Consider the following 20,314-nt stretch of genomic DNA (forward strand, 5'->3'; position numbering starts at 1 on the left):
AGGGGACTGCTCAGGGCATGAATAAGAGAGATGAGTTATCGGAGCCCGCCAGTGTAGTCATTAACCTCAGCTCTGTCACTGCTCATTGGCACCTAGACCAGAGTACAGCAGCTGTGATACAGAATATGTTTATCTGATTTTATTACTAATTGGTATGGGATGCCAATAGCAAACTCTTTTGATCTCTAAAAATGACACTTTGATATAGTTTAACCTGATAAAAACACTAAACACTACACTTATTTCTTTGAGGGGTGCTAGTGAGAATGTAATTACTTCATTTGGTGTTTTGTCACATTCATAGTTTATAATCTGCTCTTTCTGAACATTGATCTGCTTAGAATTAGCACAAGTCATTGAGAAAGACAACTTGAGTATAGAACTTTAAAAATAATTTGTTCTGAATCTCTGGTTTTCTAAAACCTTCCAAGGGCATGATATGGTGATACATGATTCTAAATTTTGTTTCTTAAAGATGAAAACATTAGGCTTACATAAGCAAAACACCCAGAAAAGTATGTGCTACGCTTAAACATTAACTGGAAGAGTTCATATACACTGGGCAGATCTATAAAGAGATTGAATGAGAAACCTGTGCCCTTTGTGACATATAAAGTCGATCTAAAAGATTTATTTTCCAACCACCTACCATACAAAATCATTTTCAAGAATAATGAAAATATTTTCTGTTCCTTCTTAATTTTTCTTCCTTTTCAGGGAAAAGAAGGAGCATTTATGGTTAGAAATTCCAGCCAAGCAGGAATGTACACAGTGTCCTTATTTAGTAAGGCTGTGAAGTAAGTATGATAAGGATTTATTTCTTTTATCTTTCTGTGTATATTCTTCGAATATGCTGTTTATAATCACATTTTGAGATAAGACATAATCTTTAAACTCTGGAATTTTAGATCAAAGTATTTCTGTTGAGTGTGAACATTTATAGTTGCCTCCACCACCCTCACCACACTGCGCTAGCACCCTTGCCCCACTACTTTCAAGAGGCCATTCTCTGGCTAATGCTCTCTTGCCCAACCCAGGCAGTAACAGAGTGTCCAGAGCACAGCATGCCTCAGTAAATGTTTATTAAAAGACTCCTGGGTGATTCCCTTTCATTCAGGTCTAAGCTTAGAAAGAAAGAAAATAGCAATGGAGCCTCTATACTCTCAGCCCTAGCCACCTGCTGAGCAGAGAAGCCTACTCCAGTGTCTAGTTCTTAGTACTTCCACTGCCTGCAGAGTTAGCAGAAGGTTGACTCAGTACAGCTGTGTTCTCTACACAGCTTCCTTCCGGGGCTCTGTCCTCTTCATATGGTTAAAAGTTCTTGTTTGAAGCCAAACTTCTAAATCCAAATCCTGGCTCTACTATTTCAGGGTTTTGTGACATTGAGCAAATTTCTTAACCTCTGTGCTTCAACTTTACATTTGAAAAGGGAACATAATGATTTTTACGTTCCATGAGTGAAGTGAGTTAATTCATATATTATATCCAGAACAGTGCCTGACACATAGTAAGCACTTAATAAACTAACAGTAATTACTATTATTTTTGTTGTTGCTGCTGGGGAAGAGTAGTTCTACCTGCTCCACTCCCTGTACCCTAACACTTGGGCATAAAAGACACCCCACAGTCACCTCATGCAAATCATCATGAGAATCCTCCTCCAGAGTTCTACAAGCCACTTTCTCATTGATAGTTAGCTCTTTTTTTTCCTTCTAATCATCCTCCAAAGCAAATAGGAAATCTGTTTTTATTTACACCATATTGCAGATGAGAGGATTGAAGTTCAAAGAGCTTATAAAGACCTATTTGGAGCTAATAAATGACTAATTTGAAACTGGGCTTCCAATAGCCACGTCATGTTCCTTCATCTACACCTCTGTGTTTACACTGAACCTCCAATGTTTTGGAATGAGAATCTGGTCAAATATTGATTAAGATCTTTTAAAAATTTCTATGTGTGTAATCCTTTTTTAGCAGCTAAATCAAATGATCATCTGCCTTGGTGCCTTCCCCATGTGCCCTACCCCACAGTGCATACATGTAGATTTATAATAATTAGGTAATAGAAATGTTACTTTATTTTGAAATTTTTTACAGAGTGCCTACCTACACTTGAGATAACAGGATGTACTTTGAATTGTCCAACAGCACTTTCTAATGCCAGAATCAATGTCCCCAGTGTATCTCATATATTATTTTGCACCTGGTAACACCCGGATGCTGGCTAAAGCCAACCTAGTAAGAATCAGGAGAAGACTTTGTTTACTGAGCATCAAAAGCTTTGTGGCCCTCTGGCCCTGCAGTTTCAGACAAACCTGGTATCAGATGTCCTCCTAGTCAAGTTTCTTGACTCCAGATTCATTTTTTAAGGCAGTCAGATAGATAAATCAGCAAATAGGTAAAAAATGAAATGATTACAAAAGCCCTCTTTTATGAAACCTTATCAATGGCCTTCGGTGAATTTTATGCTGTCACCAAAGTCTGATTAAACATTTGCAGCAAAGAGAAGAACCCTTTCTCCTTTTGTACTTGCAATTTTTACTTGGTTGATGCTGCAACAACAATTTTTAATTTTTTTTCGCTTTTAAGTTTATGGATACATGTGCAGGTTTGTTATATAGGTAAATTTGTGCCATAGGGGTTTCTTATAGAGACTATTTCATCACCCAGGTACTAAGCCTGGTATCCAATAGTTATTTTTTCTGCTCCTCTTTCTCCTCCCACCCTCCACCCTCCACCTTCAAGTAGGCCTTAGTGTCTACTGTTTTCCACTATGTGTCCATGTGTTCTCATCATTTAGCTCCCACTTACAAGTAGGAACATGTGGCATTTGGTTTTCTGTTCCTATGTTAGTTTGCTATACAGCAACAGTTTATTAACTGTTTCTTATATGCCAAGCATAACCACATAGGGTAGCTAGCAAATGATAAAACTGAACTCAAAGCCTGATTCTTGATCACTATGTCACTGGCTACAATCTAAGACAGGTGTATTATTCCTGATTAGCTTAAATCAACATGCATCAATTCAACATTATTTTGTAAAAGCAGAGGGAAAGAAAAAAGTGTTTTATGTGGAGAAGGTACAAGTTCACATGAGGAATTAAAAGACATCCCCACCTACTTCATCCTGAATGCTTCACTCCCAAAAGAACCTCCCTCCCATGTTTTGGGTGAGAATACCCAACAGCCTAATTACCTTTACCTTCCTCATTTCCACCTCCATTATTAACCTATTAGAGAATTTCTGTTCAGAACAATGATCCTGAAGAACTACAAGCCTCTCGATTATCAAAGAAAGATTCCAATTTTATACACTTACTAAGGGAGGAGAAGCCTGGAAAGGTGGAATTTTACTGTACATGAATTCTATATGTGCACAAAAAGATAGATTGAGTTCAGAGAACTGTCTTCCATAATTACTGTTATGGTTACACCAGATGTCAACACTGAGAAAAACACCAGGTATCAAGACTGAGAAACCCTCAGTAACTTCCCTCTCCAAAATTTGCAAATGCATCTAAAATAATTATTTGACCCTTGCTTAATCAAGCTTCAATTGTTTATTTAAAATGTTCTAACATTCTTTCTCTTATTAGCGATAAAAAAGGAACTGTCAAACATTACCATGTGCATACAAATGCTGAGAACAAATTATACCTGGCAGAAAACTACTGTTTTGATTCCATTCCAAAGCTTATTCATTATCATCAACACAATTCCGCAGGTAATTTATTTTAATTTTTCTTTTATGGGCCCTTGCTGATAAATACCAATTTTCTTGGATACTACTGATCCTACTAATATTCTTAATTATATAAGGAACCATGAAAGTAGGAAAAATGCTCTCAAGTCCTTTGCCTATCATAATTTTTAACTTACATTTCCAGGAATATAAAATAATGCCAGAAAAAATGAAATTAAGTAAACTGGGTGACTTAGAAAGAGAAATTCTCTTTATAAAAATATTTGTAGGGTTTTTCTGTGTATAAAAGGAAGAGGATTCTAAATTTAAATTTTAGGGAAATATAGATATCATTGGATATATGGACCAATTGTCTATTATGACAGGGTTTTTTGCATGCTGATACTAGCACTTACTAATTATTACATATAAAAATAGAAATTATGTATTATGTATATATATTACATTTTTACAGAGATGAGATCATTCTACACATATTGTTCAGCTTGTTTTCTTTACTCAACATGTCTTAGAGGTCTTTTCATGCAAATACAAAGAGCTTACTTAGGTCTAATTAACAGGTGCATAGAATTCTATCATATAGTTATCCCATAATTTATTCACCTAGCCCTCTATTGATTAGCAGTTGGATCATGTTCAATATTTTCATGCTATAATAGATGTTTCTGTGCACAATTCTGTATGCATAGCTCTGTCCATCCATATGACTGGTTCTATGGCCAAATCCCTAGAAATGGAATTTCTGAGACAAAGGCTAAGAATACTTAAAATGTACAGATTGCCAAATGCTTTTCAGAAATGTACAATTCCAGTAACAACAATTTCTCATCCTCATCAACACTGGGTGCTATTAGTCTTCTAAATTTTTGCCTGGTGGACATACATCTAGAAATACCCTCTGTTTTCTAGAATAGTGCCACTTAAGAGCAGTTATTGGATGAATTTCTAACAGTGATTAAAAATAAGCCATAAGCTCAGCATTAAATCTGTTCTACTTTATATGACTTGATTGCATGCATGTAGGTGAATCGGCCTCACTTCTGGCTTTCATTTTGGTTCTTACTGTTGTGTTTCTTTTGCCCCAATTTCCTCAATTGTTTATTTTAACCTGTAGTACCTCAGAAGTACCTTTTGGAAAAGGTATTGTACAAAGAGACCTCTCTAACTGGAATGATTCCACTGCAGAGGATGCACAGAAATCTTCACAGGATATCTGAAGAAAATATTAAGATTTCTGTTTAGATTTGGATTTTTACCTCATTCTCTTACATTTTCTGTTTGTGAGTGTATTTTTATAATCCACACCAAATATATATTTTATAGAAATGTACTAGTTTTTACATTTTAATTAATTAATTAATTTAGCTGATTAAAGGTGAAGGATTTTTATCAAGCAGAGAAACAAAAAAAAAAAAGATAAACGTGAAGGATTTTAAAAATTTGGAGATTACTCATATAAAAATCAGACAAATATATAGAAAAAGGAAGGAGGGGAGAAGTACATGTGTGATAGGTCCCCTGACTTGGAGAGCATTTCACATTTAAAGCAAAAAACATATATACATATATTTTTAATGGGTTATTCCAAGCCACTATTAAATTTTATAATTATTTTAACCCAGCTTTACCATAACTCTATATAAACAATTAAAATAACCATTTATTGAAACTTAGTAATAGGCTCAGTTTTTAAAAATTCATATGGCTTATTATTTTTATCCCCTGTATTGCTTGAACTTTTTGTCAAATGTATGTGCTATGTTTATACATATTTAAGTATTGGATTGTAAAGAGACAGCAAAAAAGTAGGGGGTGGATTTTAAAAGATTCCATCAAGCAACTAATTTCTATGGGATTTTTAAAAATCACATACAGTGTTTTATTCATTTAACTTTTGCTTTGCATTGAGCTAATTAGTCAAGTTAAGCAAATTAATACAACTACAACATGAATGGATTCTCTCTCTGCATCACAACATTCTTAACTCTGCCTTTTCAGCTACTTTGGAGAGAGACTAGTTGTGAGCCAATGTTATGTAACGTGATGGGATATGATGTAATGCGAAGGGATATGACGTAATGATGTGATGATATGATGCTGATTCCATTGCAGGCATGATCACACGGCTCCGCCACCCTGTGTCAACAAAGGCCAACAAGGTCCCTGACTCTGTGTCCCTGGGAAATGGTATGGATACATCCTTGGGCTCTTAAACTTGATTTTCCATAATTTTTGGTTGAAATATATGGTTAATTTACTGGAAATAAAAGGAGGAAAGACAGGAAGGAGGTCTCTGTTCAGATTGTTATCAGGAAGGATTTCTTTTTTTAAAAAAAGTTCTCTCAACCTAAATCTGTAAGCTTCTAGCACCACCAAAAAGATCATCAATTTGTTTTCTCTTATTAGACTCCATCATTAGCTTCCAGCACCCCATTGTCTGTCCTTCCTTTTCCTGGATTTTGTGCCCACTCAGCAGAGCCAGTATTTAACCTTGTATGTTAGGATGATCACATCCACACAGATCACAGTTTAATTTGTTTTATTAAAAAAATATCTAACAATGTTTCACCAACCTAAGGACATCGAGTACATTTTGGTGCTGAGCCTCTGCAAGATGCCTCTGGTTGGCAAATTGTTTTTACTCTGAGCCTTCTTGTCAAATAACTGTAGGTACTTCAAGAATAGTGTTGTCCTGGTCCCATTATCATATGGCCACAGACCTCATCATAAAGGGTTTTTTTTTAATTTATTAACTTAAAATAAAAAGTCTTATTTATAATGTCACTGTGAAACTCCCACTGGAGAGGAAATCACTTGGGAGGCTGTTAGACCCAAAGCTTTCTACGCTCTTCCTAAAGAATGTCCGTCTTGCCTTGTTAGGAATCTGGGAACTGAAAAGAGAAGAGATTACCCTGTTGAAGGAGCTGGGAAGTGGCCAGTTTGGAGTGGTCCAGCTGGGCAAGTGGAAGGGGCAGTATGATGTTGCTGTTAAGATGATCAAGGAGGGCTCCATGTCGGAAGATGAATTCTTTCAGGAGGCCCAGACTATGATGTAAGTTTTTCCCAAGGAATGGCTGTTTAGCCCTCATCATGGGAGGACATTAACACTAATAGGCCTGCCCTTAACCTTTGCAAGGCCTGGAGCAAAAGTCCACATACTGTTTCATAGACATAAATATTTAGAAGTTATAAATTGAACTAACCGGCTGTTAAATCAAATCAGTCTTATGATCCTACTTTGGCAAATATACCTTCAAAACAACCTGAAAGGCCATATTCAGATTTAGAATTCCTAAGACTCTACAAAGAAACCAGCCTCTGGCCTGTGGTCTTCCAAACTCCACCCCTCCCTCTTCTCCTCCCACACCCAACTCCATCCTACACTATAAGGGGCCTCAGTAGTTATGTGCAAACAGCATTCAGTACACACAAGCTCCCTTTTTGTCTCCCACAAACAATTATCTAGTGGCTAATTATCTTGGCTAGGGGTAGCATGCTTTACCCTTAAGAGGGCAGGACCCTCAAGGAAGAGTCAGCACAGGTCCTGAAAGAGGTCTCAGGACTACATGGACAGGGGATTTCAGAGTCCTGGTTCTCCAAGGGTGGCTGAGAAAGGGACATATATGCTCTAAGTAGGCATGTCTCCTTGGCCCTGTGGCCTCCTTGCCCTGTGGGGAGGTGTATGGTAGGATGAAGACCAGACTGGGGCTACCACCCAGAACTAATGCAGTACTGAAAACTAATGCTCTACTAACAATATCATTTTACTTCTTGGTACCTTCAATACAGTCTAATAAAAATCCCTTTCTCACCCTACTTCTCACCTGATAAATGAAAATACTCTTCCTAATGTGTCTCAACTCCCATCACAACAGTCTTCAATTCTTGGCAATACATATGTGTTCTCTTTCCCTCTCCCTCTCTCTCTCTCTCATATATATATATATATATATATATATATATATATATATATTTCTCCCTCTTCTTGACAAAATAGTAAATCAGACTTTGTAGAGTGACCACCATTCCGGTTTGCCAAGGTCTAGGAGGTTTTAGCACTGGAAGTCTTGTGTCCTAGGAAACCTCTCAACCCCAGGCAAATGAGGACAGTTGGTCACTCTACTTTTACAGAATCAATCAGTATGGTATGCAAAATGATGTTATAGCAGGTCTCTGGTCAAAAATAGTTGAAATTTTAAAATCCTAGCTTGCAAGAGATTGAGAGCACTTTTAAAATTTTTACTTAAACAGTTATACTGTACAGTGTTTACAGGCATTTCTCTAAGCACTTTATCAATATTAACTCACTCAATCCCCATAAGAAACCTATGAGGGTTGTACCATTGTTATCTTAGCTTTACAGGAAACTGAAGCACAGAAATGTTAAATAACTTGTCCAGAGTCAGCAAGCTGATAAAAGTGGAAAAGCAGGCAAGGTGTGGGGGCTTACGTCTATAATCCCAGCACTTTGGGAGGCCAAGGTGGACAAGTCACGAGGTCAGGAGTTCAAGACCAGCCTGACCAATATGGTGAAACTCCATCTTTACTAAAAATACAAAAATTAGCTGGGCATGGTGCTGTGCGCCTGTAGTCCCAGCTACTTGGGAGGCTGAGGCAGGGGAATCACTTGAACCTGGGAGGCAGAGATTGCAGTGAGCCAATATCGTGCCACTGCACTCCAGCCTTGGTGTCAGTGAAACTCCATGGCAAAAAAAAGCAGGGGGAGGGGGGAAAGTGGAGCTACAAACCCAGGCAGAAATTCTAGGGTCCATTTGTTTAGTCTTTTTTTTCAAACAGTCTCACTTTGTCACCAGGCTGAGTACAGTGGTGCAATCTTGGCTCACTGCAACCTCCACCTACTGGGTTCAAGCAATTCTCCTGCATCAGCCTCCCGAGTAGCTGGGACTACAGGCACATGTCACCAAGCCTGACTAATTTTTGTATTTTTAGTAGAGATGGGATTTCACCATATTGGCCAGGATGGTCTCGATCTCTTGACCTTGTGATCCACCTGCCTTGGCCTGCCAAAGTGCTGGGATTACAGGCATAAGCCACTGTACCTGGCCTCATTAGTCATTCTTTTATGAAAACCAAAGAAACCAAAAAAGTCAGAACAATCACTTTTACCATAATTATGTGGAAGCAGAGATGCTATGTGAATATAGGCTTTGGCCCCTGCTGGCTTCATGGGCATATGAGATCTGCACAGTTACAAGGGCCCCCAGTACCAATAAGGGCCCTATGCTTGATTTAATGCTCTGCTGTTGCCATCTTGAAATAATACTTCGTGACTTTTAAACAAGGATTCCTGCATTTTCATTTTGCACTGGTGCCTGCAATTACGTAACTGATTGTGCCTTTGGTGATTGGATTGTCATAAAACTGGGGAGGGGGCCCTTGATATCCTCCTTTTATAGGACAGAAAAGTCTGGCAGAAACTTTCTGCCAGATTTTTCTCATGCTTATAGGCTCATGGTGTAACCCCTGTGTCTTGGTATAACTTTAAAACATATTTTTGCCATTACTGAGCTGGTATCCATAAAAAAATCACAATAAGTCATTTAAAAAATTGACCTAATCAAAGAATGATGTCCAACAGTGCCACAATAGGAAAATGTCAAATCCCAAATAAAGGGGTTCAACTGAAGCCTATCATCTGGGGAGTATCAGTTAATATGGTGTCCCCACTTTGAGCCACCTGGGCAGTGACTGAATTTGTTCAAGGAATATTCCTTTATTGGGTGATGGACCTTTGTGCCATCACAAGCTTTCCCTTTGAAGGGAACAGTGTTGAGTACCATGCAGGTCTCTCAAACTGCTAAAACATGAACACCCCCAAGCTCATCACCTTGAGTGACTTGATAAGCATTGTCCCTATAGTTAAACTAAGAAGGAATAAAATAACTAAAAATTTAATAAATTCTTATTAAAATATTTAAAAGTTCACATGTTAAATTTAGATTTCTTTACACACTTCAACATTACATAATCATCCTTTAAATTGTTAAAAAAAAAATAGATTGATCATATAAGAACAAGTTAATGAGCTTGTAAAAACTGAGTGTCCCTTCTCAAAAAGACATTTATGTGGGCAACAAACATATGAAAAAAAGCTCATCATCACTGGTCATTAGAGAAATGCAAATCAAAACCACAATGAGATACATTTCATGCCAGTTAGAATGGCGATCATTAAAAGGTCAGGAAACAACAGACGCTAGAGAGGATGTGGAGAAATAGGAACACTTTTACACTGTTGGTGGGATGTAAATTAGTTCAACCATTGTGGAAGACAGTGTGGCGATTCCTCAAGGATCTAAAACCAGAAATACCATCTGACCCAGCAATCCCATTACTGGGTATATACCCAAAGGATTACAAATCATTCTACTATAAATGCACATGCACACATATGTTTATTGCAGCACTATTTACCATAGCAAAGACTTGGAACCAACCCAAATGCCCATCAATGATAGACTGGATAAAGAAAATGTGGCACATTATACAGCATGGAATACTATCCAGCCGTGAAAAAGAATGAATTCATGTCCTTTGCAGGGACATGGATGATGATGGTTTCGTCATTCTCAGCAAACTAACATAGAAACAGAAAACCAAACACCTCATGTTCTCACTCATAAGTGGGAGTTGAACAATGAGAACACATGGACACAAGGAGGAGAACATCACACACTGGGGCCTGTTGGGGGGCAGGGAGGGGGTAGGGGAGGGATAGCATTAGGAGAAATACCTAATGTAGATGGCGGGTGGATGGGTGCAGCAAACTACCATGGCACATGTATACCTATGTAACAAACATGCACATTCTGCACATGTATCCCAGAACTTAAAGTATAATGTAAAATTTTTAAAAATTTTAAAAATCAACTTCTCATGGCAACAAAAAATAAAAACCCTATGCAAACTAAAAGACAAATGACAAACTGAGCAAAATTAATTACAGACAAAAGACTAATCTCCCCAGCAAGGCTAATACCCCCAAACTCATTAACAACTGCACTAATGCACTGTTTGTACAATGGATCACTCAGAGTCAGCTCAGAATCTAAGAGTAAAGTACATGCCAATGCAAACATGTGTCCAAATCACTGAAATACAGTGTCAAACGGAGAAGAAGGAGTAATTGGAGTTACTAAGTACTTTCAAAAGCTTTATGCTTAACCGTGAAGACAGTAAAAGAGTAAAAGCAGCAGTTCATGAGCTGTGTGAGGTAAAGGTGATATGGCAGCACACTGCTAGAGATGCCGTTAGACATTTAGCTCAACCTGTGCATCTCAGAAATGGAAAAAAAAAATCAAGAGAGGTGAGAAAAGACATCATGAGAAAGGTAATTATGATAAGAGAATCACACTTCACAAGAAGGTTTGTTTGATTTCTTTTAAGCACTAGGCTAGTACAAACTTTAGGGTTGATATTACTTAAATTAATAAGAAGTACTAAGGACTCTCCAATTGCAAGATTAAATACTCTCCATCTGGAACATCTGATTCCTAAATAAATAGCCCATAGCTACATTACCCTCCATTTTCTTGTACTTAACTTCCTCATTTTAAAAAGGGCACTGGGAAGAGGTACAGTAAAACCACCTGCCATAATAAAATGAAAATTATCTCATGAAAAAAAATGTCCATACCATCATGACCTACCAAAAGTGCTACATCATCTGGTGTTTTATATATTTATTATTGAAAAATAATGAAAATAATGTAAAATTATTTTTTTAAAAAAAGAAAGAAAAATAAAACCTCATCTGACTACCCTAACATGGCAATATTTTCATTTAACCTATATCCTTCATATTCTGGTATACTTTTTTTTAGAATGAAATATTTAGATGTGAAAGTAAATAAAATGGAAGTGATTGTTCTTAGAGTGTGGCTTCTTCTAAATAAGTCATGGAAGTTCCCAAGATGCCATTAGACTAAACAGGGTTTCCAGTGCAACAGACCATTGCTACCCTGATTCTCTGTAGGAAAGTTGAATACAGTATCCACAAACTGCTAAATTGCTGCTGGAGTCACCAACATCTGATATGAGGCAGCATTTTTTTTTTTTTGCCTCCAAAGCTAATTGTAATTATAATATAAGATCCTAAACTTTTCCCTCTCTTTCTCTGTTTAAGTGAAAAGGGGAGAAATTAAAACAAACAAATCTGAGAGCAACTCTTTTTCAACACATGTAGAAAATGGAGTGTGAAGCATTGAAATTTGAAAATCTGTTATTTCCAGGAAACTCAACCATCCCAAGCTGGTTAAATTCTATGGAGTGTGTTCAAAGGAATACCCCATATACATAGTAACTGAATATATAACCAATGGCTGCCTGCTGAATTACCTGAAGAGTTACGGAAAAGGACTTGAACCTTCCCAGCTCTTAGAAATGTGCTACGATGTTTGTGAAGGCATGGCATTCTTGGAGAGCCACCAATTCATACACAGGGACTTGGTAAGCAAAACCTTTGGAATTTGGCCATTGGAAAATGGCTCCCACTTCTGGGGATGGGGTCACTGGTAGGGAAGGCAAGAAGGGCATCTTCACTTTTACTTTGTTCACTTAGGACTTGCTTAAGCAGATGACATTGTTACAAAAATCAATGTAAAAAGATTTGAAGTATGGAAAGAACAATGAGAATAAAATAAGTTGTTAAGATCTACACAGCTGCATTGTGGTATGAAGGAGAACAGATGGAAAGGAAAGACTTTGGCCAATTTAGTGTTTCTCAGAAACATTAAACCCAACTTGATCTTTATTTCAGGAAGGGCTTACTTCTAAAGCAGTCATTTGATGCAATAACTGAAAATGAAATAAATAAATAAATAAAATTTGTGTGTCTTTGGATCAGGATGGGAGTGGGGAGTGCTGTGTTTGGTATCACTGGGATTTATCTTTAGAGATTTTCTTGCGCTGAACAGTAGACCTGCATGCACACTAGGCCAGCACATTCCCTAAATTGCAGGTGCAACGTTTATGACTTCAAAGAGATGTGAATGCACAGTATCTGGTGGTGAAAAGGGAGATTGTAGAAATTTATCATCTTTCCTCAATAAGCTAAGATTCTGTGTTTAAGGTGTAATATCTTTTCATGTTGTTTGACAAGGATGGATGCTTGGTTGAAAGTACTCATGGGAGAACATTTTTATTTTGAAAAATTGAAAATTGCAAAGGAAAGAAAAGACAACTCTAAAGCATTTGGGGGTTGTGCTAGGTAATCTTAGATTTTGATGAGAATTCTAATGAAGAGGAGGAAAATGTCTGACTGTGTCAGGAGATTCTTGGTCACCTTCACTACTTGGTGATTTTGTTTTTCCTTTAAAGGCTGCTCGTAACTGCTTGGTGGACAGTGATCTCTCTGTGAAAGTATCTGACTTTGGAATGACAAGGTAAGCCAATTCCAAAAGGGCAACCAATGAAAGGGGGATTTCCACTCACATTTGAACACCATCATAATTGAAGGCCTTGTGGGGATATAGCAGGTGTTCTGAGTTAGGGGCTTAGAAACCTAAATCCCTGCCATACTGCTTCTCACTACCTGTGAAACATGTTTCACCTCATTTCTTCACTTCTAAGATGGGATTGTTCTTCACAAATTATCTGAAGTCACTTTTAGTTCCTTCAACAATCTGATACCTTCTAAACTTCTAAATAAATTCTATGAAAGATCCTAAATTTAAATACATATGTTACATCCACATTATTTGATTTTTTTACTTTCTTTTACATTTTTTATTTTTAATTTTTGTGGGTATATAGTAGGTGCATATATTTATGGGGTACATGTGATGTTTTGATATAGGCATGCAATGTGAAATAATCACATCATGGAGAATGGGGTGTCCATCCCCTCAATCATTTTGGCGTACCATTCAGCCATTAAAAATGAATGGATAAATATTTATAATTTGTTAACTCAATCAAGGATTTGCTAGCTTTTTTTGTTTTTCATTTCATAAAACCTGATGTTCAAATGAGCAGAGGATTCACACTAGGAAAATTTTTATTGTCACATCATTAGATTTTCTGCATCACAAAGTAAGGCTTAAAACTAGACTCTGAGATTCTCTTGGTGGGCATTCTACCATCAATTAATGATTTGGGACAATTATTTTATTATGATAATTTTTTTATGTCTTCTTTTACCTTAATCCTGAATCCTAATACTATTTAAGTCTCAGAGAAAATTTTCATAGTTTTACGTAGAAAATGAAGACATACACATTATCCTTTCTATTCAACATTTATTGAATGCCTACTGAATACCTCAGTCCTGCAGGAGATACTGATATGAATAGGATAGTCTCTGCCCTCAAAATGCCCACAGTTTCATCTAGAGGGTAAGTAGATATCCCTGATATTGAGACAAAATACAACTATAAAGTTGTGTTGACTCAACATAAGCTCATGTGATTCTGAAGAGGAATAATGCAGTTTTAAAAAGATCTGAGGAGTTGAGCAAGGCCAGGTTTATATTTAGCAAACATCACCCTAAAATGCCACAGGGTCTATTTTTTAATGTCTTCTCTAAAATTCAGGGTTAGGGGGTGCTTTTTGACCCCTGTGGCACATACCATGAAAGCCACAGTAATTCCTCTGGGAGCCCTAAATATTGGCAAGATGTCCTTTTAGTTGTGTACTGGCTACCATCACTTCAACCACCATACACTGAGTCCCTTACACTGACACTCCAAATGTGTAGCTTTCTCAAGGGCAAGAAACAAAAATCTGCTCACAGGTCCTTAAAGCAGGTAGAAGCTCCCAGGTCAAGGGAACTGATCCCCACCTTTACTCTAAAAGCAGGAATATTGGCTGTTATGCCAGCATCCAGGGAACATGCTGTCACATTCTCTGCAGCTTTAGAAAAGCGAGACAACAGATCTTGTTCTGAGTAAGAGATCCTGGAAACCATGTACCAGGGCCCATTGGTTATGAAGCTCTGTGGCCACATCAATTAGATGCCTGTGACTTAATTTGCTCCTACTAGTTTGAAGGAAGGTTTAAGCCACAAGCATCCCCAAACCAGGAGTGCCAAGGTAGTGTCTGGGTATCTGGTAGTGTCTGGGGAGCTAAGGGGTTCTGGGGAGAAAATATCGAAGGTACTATATGTAATCTTACGAAAGTGTAGTTTGTTAATACTATTAATATTTAAAATAATGATCTTTCCAACCAGCTGTTTTAAATTACAGTGAGATCTCTAAAACACTTGGTGTGTAAATTATATCCAAAATTCCAATTGCCATAATTTCTCTTGTTCTATTTTCTCTAATTAAGAGTCTCTTATGTGTTTGTTTTTGTTGTGGTTTTTGTGGGCAAATATATGATGTTTTCTTTTATTAATACTATTAATAATGTGTATTTATTATAAGAAAAATAGCAGTAGTGTACAAAGTAGAAAGTAGAATTGCTGGCAGCAGTGAATCTATACAGGTCTGCATCAAGTCAATTCTTGCCTCCTCAAAAGAAAGAATTCGTCTGAGAGGCATAAGGCAGAGTGAGAGACTAAGGCAATTTTTGAGCAGGAGTGAGAGTTTATTAAAAAGTTTTGGAGTAGAAAGGAAGTAAAGTAGACTTGGAAGAGGGCCAAGAGGGCAACTTGAGAGATCCAACTCCCTGTTTGGCCTTTGGCTTTGGGTTTCATACATTGGCATAATTAAAGGGTTTGCATCTCTTCTCCCCTGATTCTTCCCTTGGGGGAAGCTGTCTGTATGAGCAGTAGCCTGCCAGCACTTGGGAGGGGCAGCATGCACAGTGTGTTTACTTAGGTTGTGCACATGCTCATTTGAGGCATTTTTCTTTTACCAGTTGAGTATTTCTAGAGGAAGGTCATATACCAGTTAAACTCCATCATTTTGCCTCTTAGTGTGCATGTTTGACCCCGGTTGCCCAACTACTGAGATCTTATCAGGAAGCTGTTGATCACCAGCTTCAGGTATTTTCTGTCTATTGAGAGACTGCCTTTCCCTGGAGCCAGCTGCGACCAACTATTATTTTAGAGAGATGGTTAACAACTGCCTATCATGTGATGGCCACCTAACATTCTTGGGTTGGGGGTGGGGGACCTCTCCTGCCCTGCTCTTGTCTGCCTAGCTACCTACTCTGACGGAATTTGCCCCTCATTTTCAGTGCTAGGAGTACCACTGCTCCAATGTTTGATGGGTATCCTTTCAGACCTCATTCTTAAGTGTATCCAATCATATACACAAATATGCACATTTACTATTTGTTTCCACAAAACAATGGAATTACATTATACACACTTGCTTTTGTACATAACCATATACCATGAGCATCTTTGTATCTTGGTAAGGAAGAGTTATCTCATCTTTTAATGACTACATGCTATTCTATTGTATTAATGTGCCATAATATATTTAATTACTCCTCAATATGGAGAACATTGAGGTTGCTTTCATTTTATCATTATTACAAACAAGGAGTTTAGTGAACATTCTTGAACATATATTTTGGTTTTGATATCTCCATAGAATATATTTGTTCATCATTATTCATAACAGCAGAAGATTAGAAGCAACCTAACTAAACAAATTATGTTTAACTCCTTCCATAAGAAGGAATAATAAGAGGGAATATTATTCAGTTTTTAAACATGATGCTGCAGTAGAAATGTAACCATGTAGAAAAATGCTCATGATATACCTTTAAAGGAAAAATAAAAGCAAATCTCAATATAACAGAAACCCAATTTTGTTCAACTTATATATGTGGGAAATAAGATCAGAAAGTGCAAACAAAAATGTGCCTTGAGTGATAGAATTACAGATTATCTTTAGGGTGGGTTTCTAAGTAATTTTATTTTTACTTTTTTTGTATTTTTTTATATTTACCAAACATTTTACCTTCAGGTTTTGCTTATTCAGTTAGATATCATTTTTTAAACGCTTACAAATCATAAGCAGCCTCCAGCTAAGCCCACACATTGAAAGGAGGGAAAAGTTCCAGAAGCTGAGGCAATCGACTGAGACCCTGGGTGGCTTCTGTGTCCTTCATCAGCCTGTACCACCACAGCTTAAGGTCTGTGTTGATGTGTTTTCCCCATAGGTATGTTCTTGATGACCAGTATGTCAGTTCAGTCGGAACAAAATTTCCAGTCAAATGGTCAGCTCCAGAGGTGTTTCATTACTTCAAATACAGCAGCAAGTCAGACATATGGGCATTCGGTAAGGATGTGGCCACATAGGATCTGGCCCTGTTTCGTAAGATGACTTCTACAACAGGAAACCACAAGAGTAGCAACGTCCATTTTAAAAGGGCCTTGAACACTTACAAAATTACACATACAGCCTGAGACAAGCAAGTGGTTGAAGAAGATGATTTATTGTCTTGGGTTTGGCATCAGGATGTCTTCCACACGTTTTGTAATTTACATCCTGCTAGCACTTTCTCATAAAATCAAAGGGGATAAATCTACTCAGAGGTTGAGGTGGAAGAATTATTTTAGCCCAGGAGTTCAAGTCCAGCCTGGGCAACACAGTTAAGACCTTGTCTTTGGAAACATCTAAGAGGATGAAAGTTTTTCCAATGAAGATTTGAAACAGTTTTTTAAAAGGAGTCATTGAAAGCTAAATTTGAGTTTTTGCTAAGCCCAAAAAGTTGAAGAGTTATCGATTGTCTGCATGAAAGTAATGTGATAGCCATTCCCTTCTAACTTGACCAATTCTTAGTGTGAACACCACACACAACTTGATACTTTCTTTGGCTTGTACCTAGTTTCAAATAGTCTCCTCTCTGTTAAAATTTATATTTTAGATTTGGGTCCAATAAAACTTTAGTTACAAAAACCAACCAACATGGCCTTTGAAGTCAACTTCTGTCACTTACAGGCCAGGTCAGCTGGTTTTTGTAACTACAGTTTTATTGGAACACAGTCATGCCCATTCATTTATGTATCGTCTATGGCTCATTTTGTGCTACAACAGCAGAGTAGAGTAGTTGCCACAGATACTGCATGACCCAAAAAATCTAAAATGCTCGCTATGTGGGCCTTTTTAGAAGAAGTTTGCTGACTCTTATACTAAGATATCTATATTAAAATTTAGTAAAGGTCATTAGAAAAGGGAAACGATTTTTTTTTTTTTGAGATGGACTTTCACTCTTATTGCCCAGGCTGGAGTGCAATGGTGCAATCTCGGCTCACTGCAACCTCCCCCTCCTGGGCTCAAGCGATTCTTCTGCCTCAGCCTCCTGAGTAGCTGGGATTACAGGCATGCACCACCATGCCCAGCTAATTTTGTATTTTTAGTAGAGACGAGGTTTTGCCATGTTGGTCAGGCTGGTCTCAAACTCCCAACCTCAGCTGATTTGCCTGTCTTGGCCTCCCAAAGTGCTGGGATTGCAGGTGTGAACCACCGCACCTGGCCAGAAGAGGGAAACAATTCTTAAATTGTGATAACATTTTCTGATATTTTTTCCATGTTGTGAGAATATCAAGGCTACTTTTAATCACTGTTGGATGGACCCAGGATAAGTAATCCAAATGTGATGAGTCTTACTTCATGCCTTTGTTTATAAGTATAATTTGATTTACTGCTTGTCACCCACAAGACTGTCTTTGAAAAGGGGAACAATTAGTCATTTGTTTCTCTATGTGACACAATTTTTAAAACTATTCCCTTTGTAAAAGTGGCATTGTTCATTGTTTTTTTTTTAAAAAAAGATAATCAAATACAGAAAAAGAAAAAAATCACAAAGATAGCATTTTGGAAAATACTTGATGCCATGTTGTGCTCATTAACTTCTGTACCTTGTTGCCAAAATTAGTTTTGAGGCCAGGTACAGTGGCTCATGCCTGTAATCACAACACTTTAAGAGGCCAAGGCAGGCAGATCACTTGAGGCCAGGAGTTCAAGACCAGCCTAGCCAATATGGCCAAAATCTGTCTCTACTAAAAACACAAAAGTATCCGGGCACAGTGGTGCACACCTGTAACCCCAGCTACTCGGGAGGTTGAGGCACGAGAATCACTTAAACCTGGGAGGTGGAGGTTACAATGAGCTGAGATTGTGCCACTGTACTCCAGCCTGGGTGACACAGCAGGATGCTGTCTTAAAAAAATTAATTTTGACAATCATACATTAATTATAAATGATACAAAAAATCAACACCTTTATTTAATAATTACAGCTAGTTTTGACCAAAAAATAGTATTACTCAGCTTGATTATTTACTGTATGCAATAGAAGCTGGCCCCAGATATTTTTTGACTGTTTATAAACACTAACTTCATTCATAAACAATATATACCAGTGACGACACCCAAAATGCATCAGGGTTTCTGATAGCAATTCCCACAAAAAGAGCCCCACAGATATTTTGAAATAAGTGTGTAGCCTTCCAAAGAGAAAGTTATGAGGAAACTGCATTCTTTTGGATGGTTATTTTAGATTGTGTGTTTTAAAAGAAAAAAAGTCATAAATCTTGTAAGGACGCTTTACTATAAATATTTGAAACTGGCTGACTGTTGAAATTCTCTGACCTTGGCCAGCACAGCACAATTGGCACCATTGAGAGAGCACTTGAAACATCTCAGTGCTCTTTTAAGCACTCTACGTGTTTTATCCTATTTAATCCTCACAGCAAGTCCATGAGGTGCAAATACCCCATGTTATAGACAGAGAACCTGTGGCTGAGAGGGGTTAAGGAACATCCAGTCTGTAAGTGACAGAAGTCAACTTCAAAGGCCATGACTGACTCACCCCAAATGCCACCCTCCTGACCACCATGACTAGAACCAAGATTTCTTAACCTGGGGTCTGCAATTTCCTGGATGAGTTTTGGGGGACTGCGAACATCCTAAAACTGAGCACAAAAATGCTGTGTATTCACTTTTCCAAAAGGAAGCCCAGTGGCTTTCATCAGATTTCCAAAAGGGCTACTGACCCATATAAGATTAGGAACCACTGCAGCAATAGAAGGGAGAATGTTGTCAATGATTTTATCTTTAAATTTCCACTGAAAGGTAATCTGATTGTACAACGAAATTGTTGCATGCAGCTGCCAAAGCAGAGACAGAAAGGGTGAGGACATCAATCACTCATTCACAAGGGTTGGGGCAGGGGCTCACTATACAGGCAGTTGTCACTCCGAGGCTGAATGAAATCCCAGCCAATTCCCAGGGGCAGCTCAAGAATTATATCTTGGCCCGAAGAAGTTCCTCTGTGGCTGCCCTTGCCATTCACCCATTTTCCATCAAGCACAGATGTACAGGTATCAGGGAACACGGGGAAGAAACCTCAGGCTCACCTTCCAAGCCCCGCTCATTTCGCTGGGACTCATTTCCCAGGGATTCCTCGCTCTGACCCATAGCCTTCCTGGCCTGTTGTGTGAAACTGACTCCACAAACCCTGTACTTGGTGATAACAGCTCTCTTCCTTTTTTTATCTGGGCCACCTTTGGTGTGGTGCAGGGATCCTGATGTGGGAGGTGTTCAGCCTGGGGAAGCAGCCCTATGACTTATATGACAACTCCCAGGTGGTTCTGAAGGTCTCCCAGGGCCACAGGCTCTACCGGCCCCACCTGGCATCGGACACCGTCTACCAGATCATGTACAGATGCTGGCACGAGGCAAGTGTAT

At 38.1% G+C, this 20,314-nt stretch overlaps 1 protein-coding gene across 4 annotated transcripts in view; it reads left to right on the forward strand.

Moving 5' to 3' along the window:
• The window catches only part of BMX (BMX non-receptor tyrosine kinase), a 57,784-nt gene that overhangs the window by 30,888 nt on the left and 6,582 nt on the right, over nucleotides 1–20,314 (forward strand). For all 4 annotated transcript variants that reach the window (XM_032285954.1, XM_032285957.1, XM_032285955.1 and 1 more), the window contains exons 11-18: nucleotides 718–797; nucleotides 3,599–3,726; nucleotides 5,818–5,892; nucleotides 6,586–6,757; nucleotides 11,958–12,174; nucleotides 13,045–13,109; nucleotides 16,783–16,901; nucleotides 20,147–20,304. In XM_032285954.1, the coding sequence (XP_032141845.1) occupies nucleotides 718–797; nucleotides 3,599–3,726; nucleotides 5,818–5,892; nucleotides 6,586–6,757; nucleotides 11,958–12,174; nucleotides 13,045–13,109; nucleotides 16,783–16,901; nucleotides 20,147–20,304 (1,014 nt within the window). The remainder of the gene's footprint in view (nucleotides 1–717; nucleotides 798–3,598; nucleotides 3,727–5,817; nucleotides 5,893–6,585; nucleotides 6,758–11,957; nucleotides 12,175–13,044; nucleotides 13,110–16,782; nucleotides 16,902–20,146; nucleotides 20,305–20,314) is intronic.

Source organism: Sapajus apella, unplaced genomic scaffold (genome assembly GCF_009761245.1).
Source record: "Sapajus apella isolate SASKATOON/1434 unplaced genomic scaffold, GSC_monkey_1.0 scaffold17, whole genome shotgun sequence".
Classification (NCBI taxonomy): Eukaryota; Metazoa; Chordata; class Mammalia; order Primates; family Cebidae; genus Sapajus; species Sapajus apella.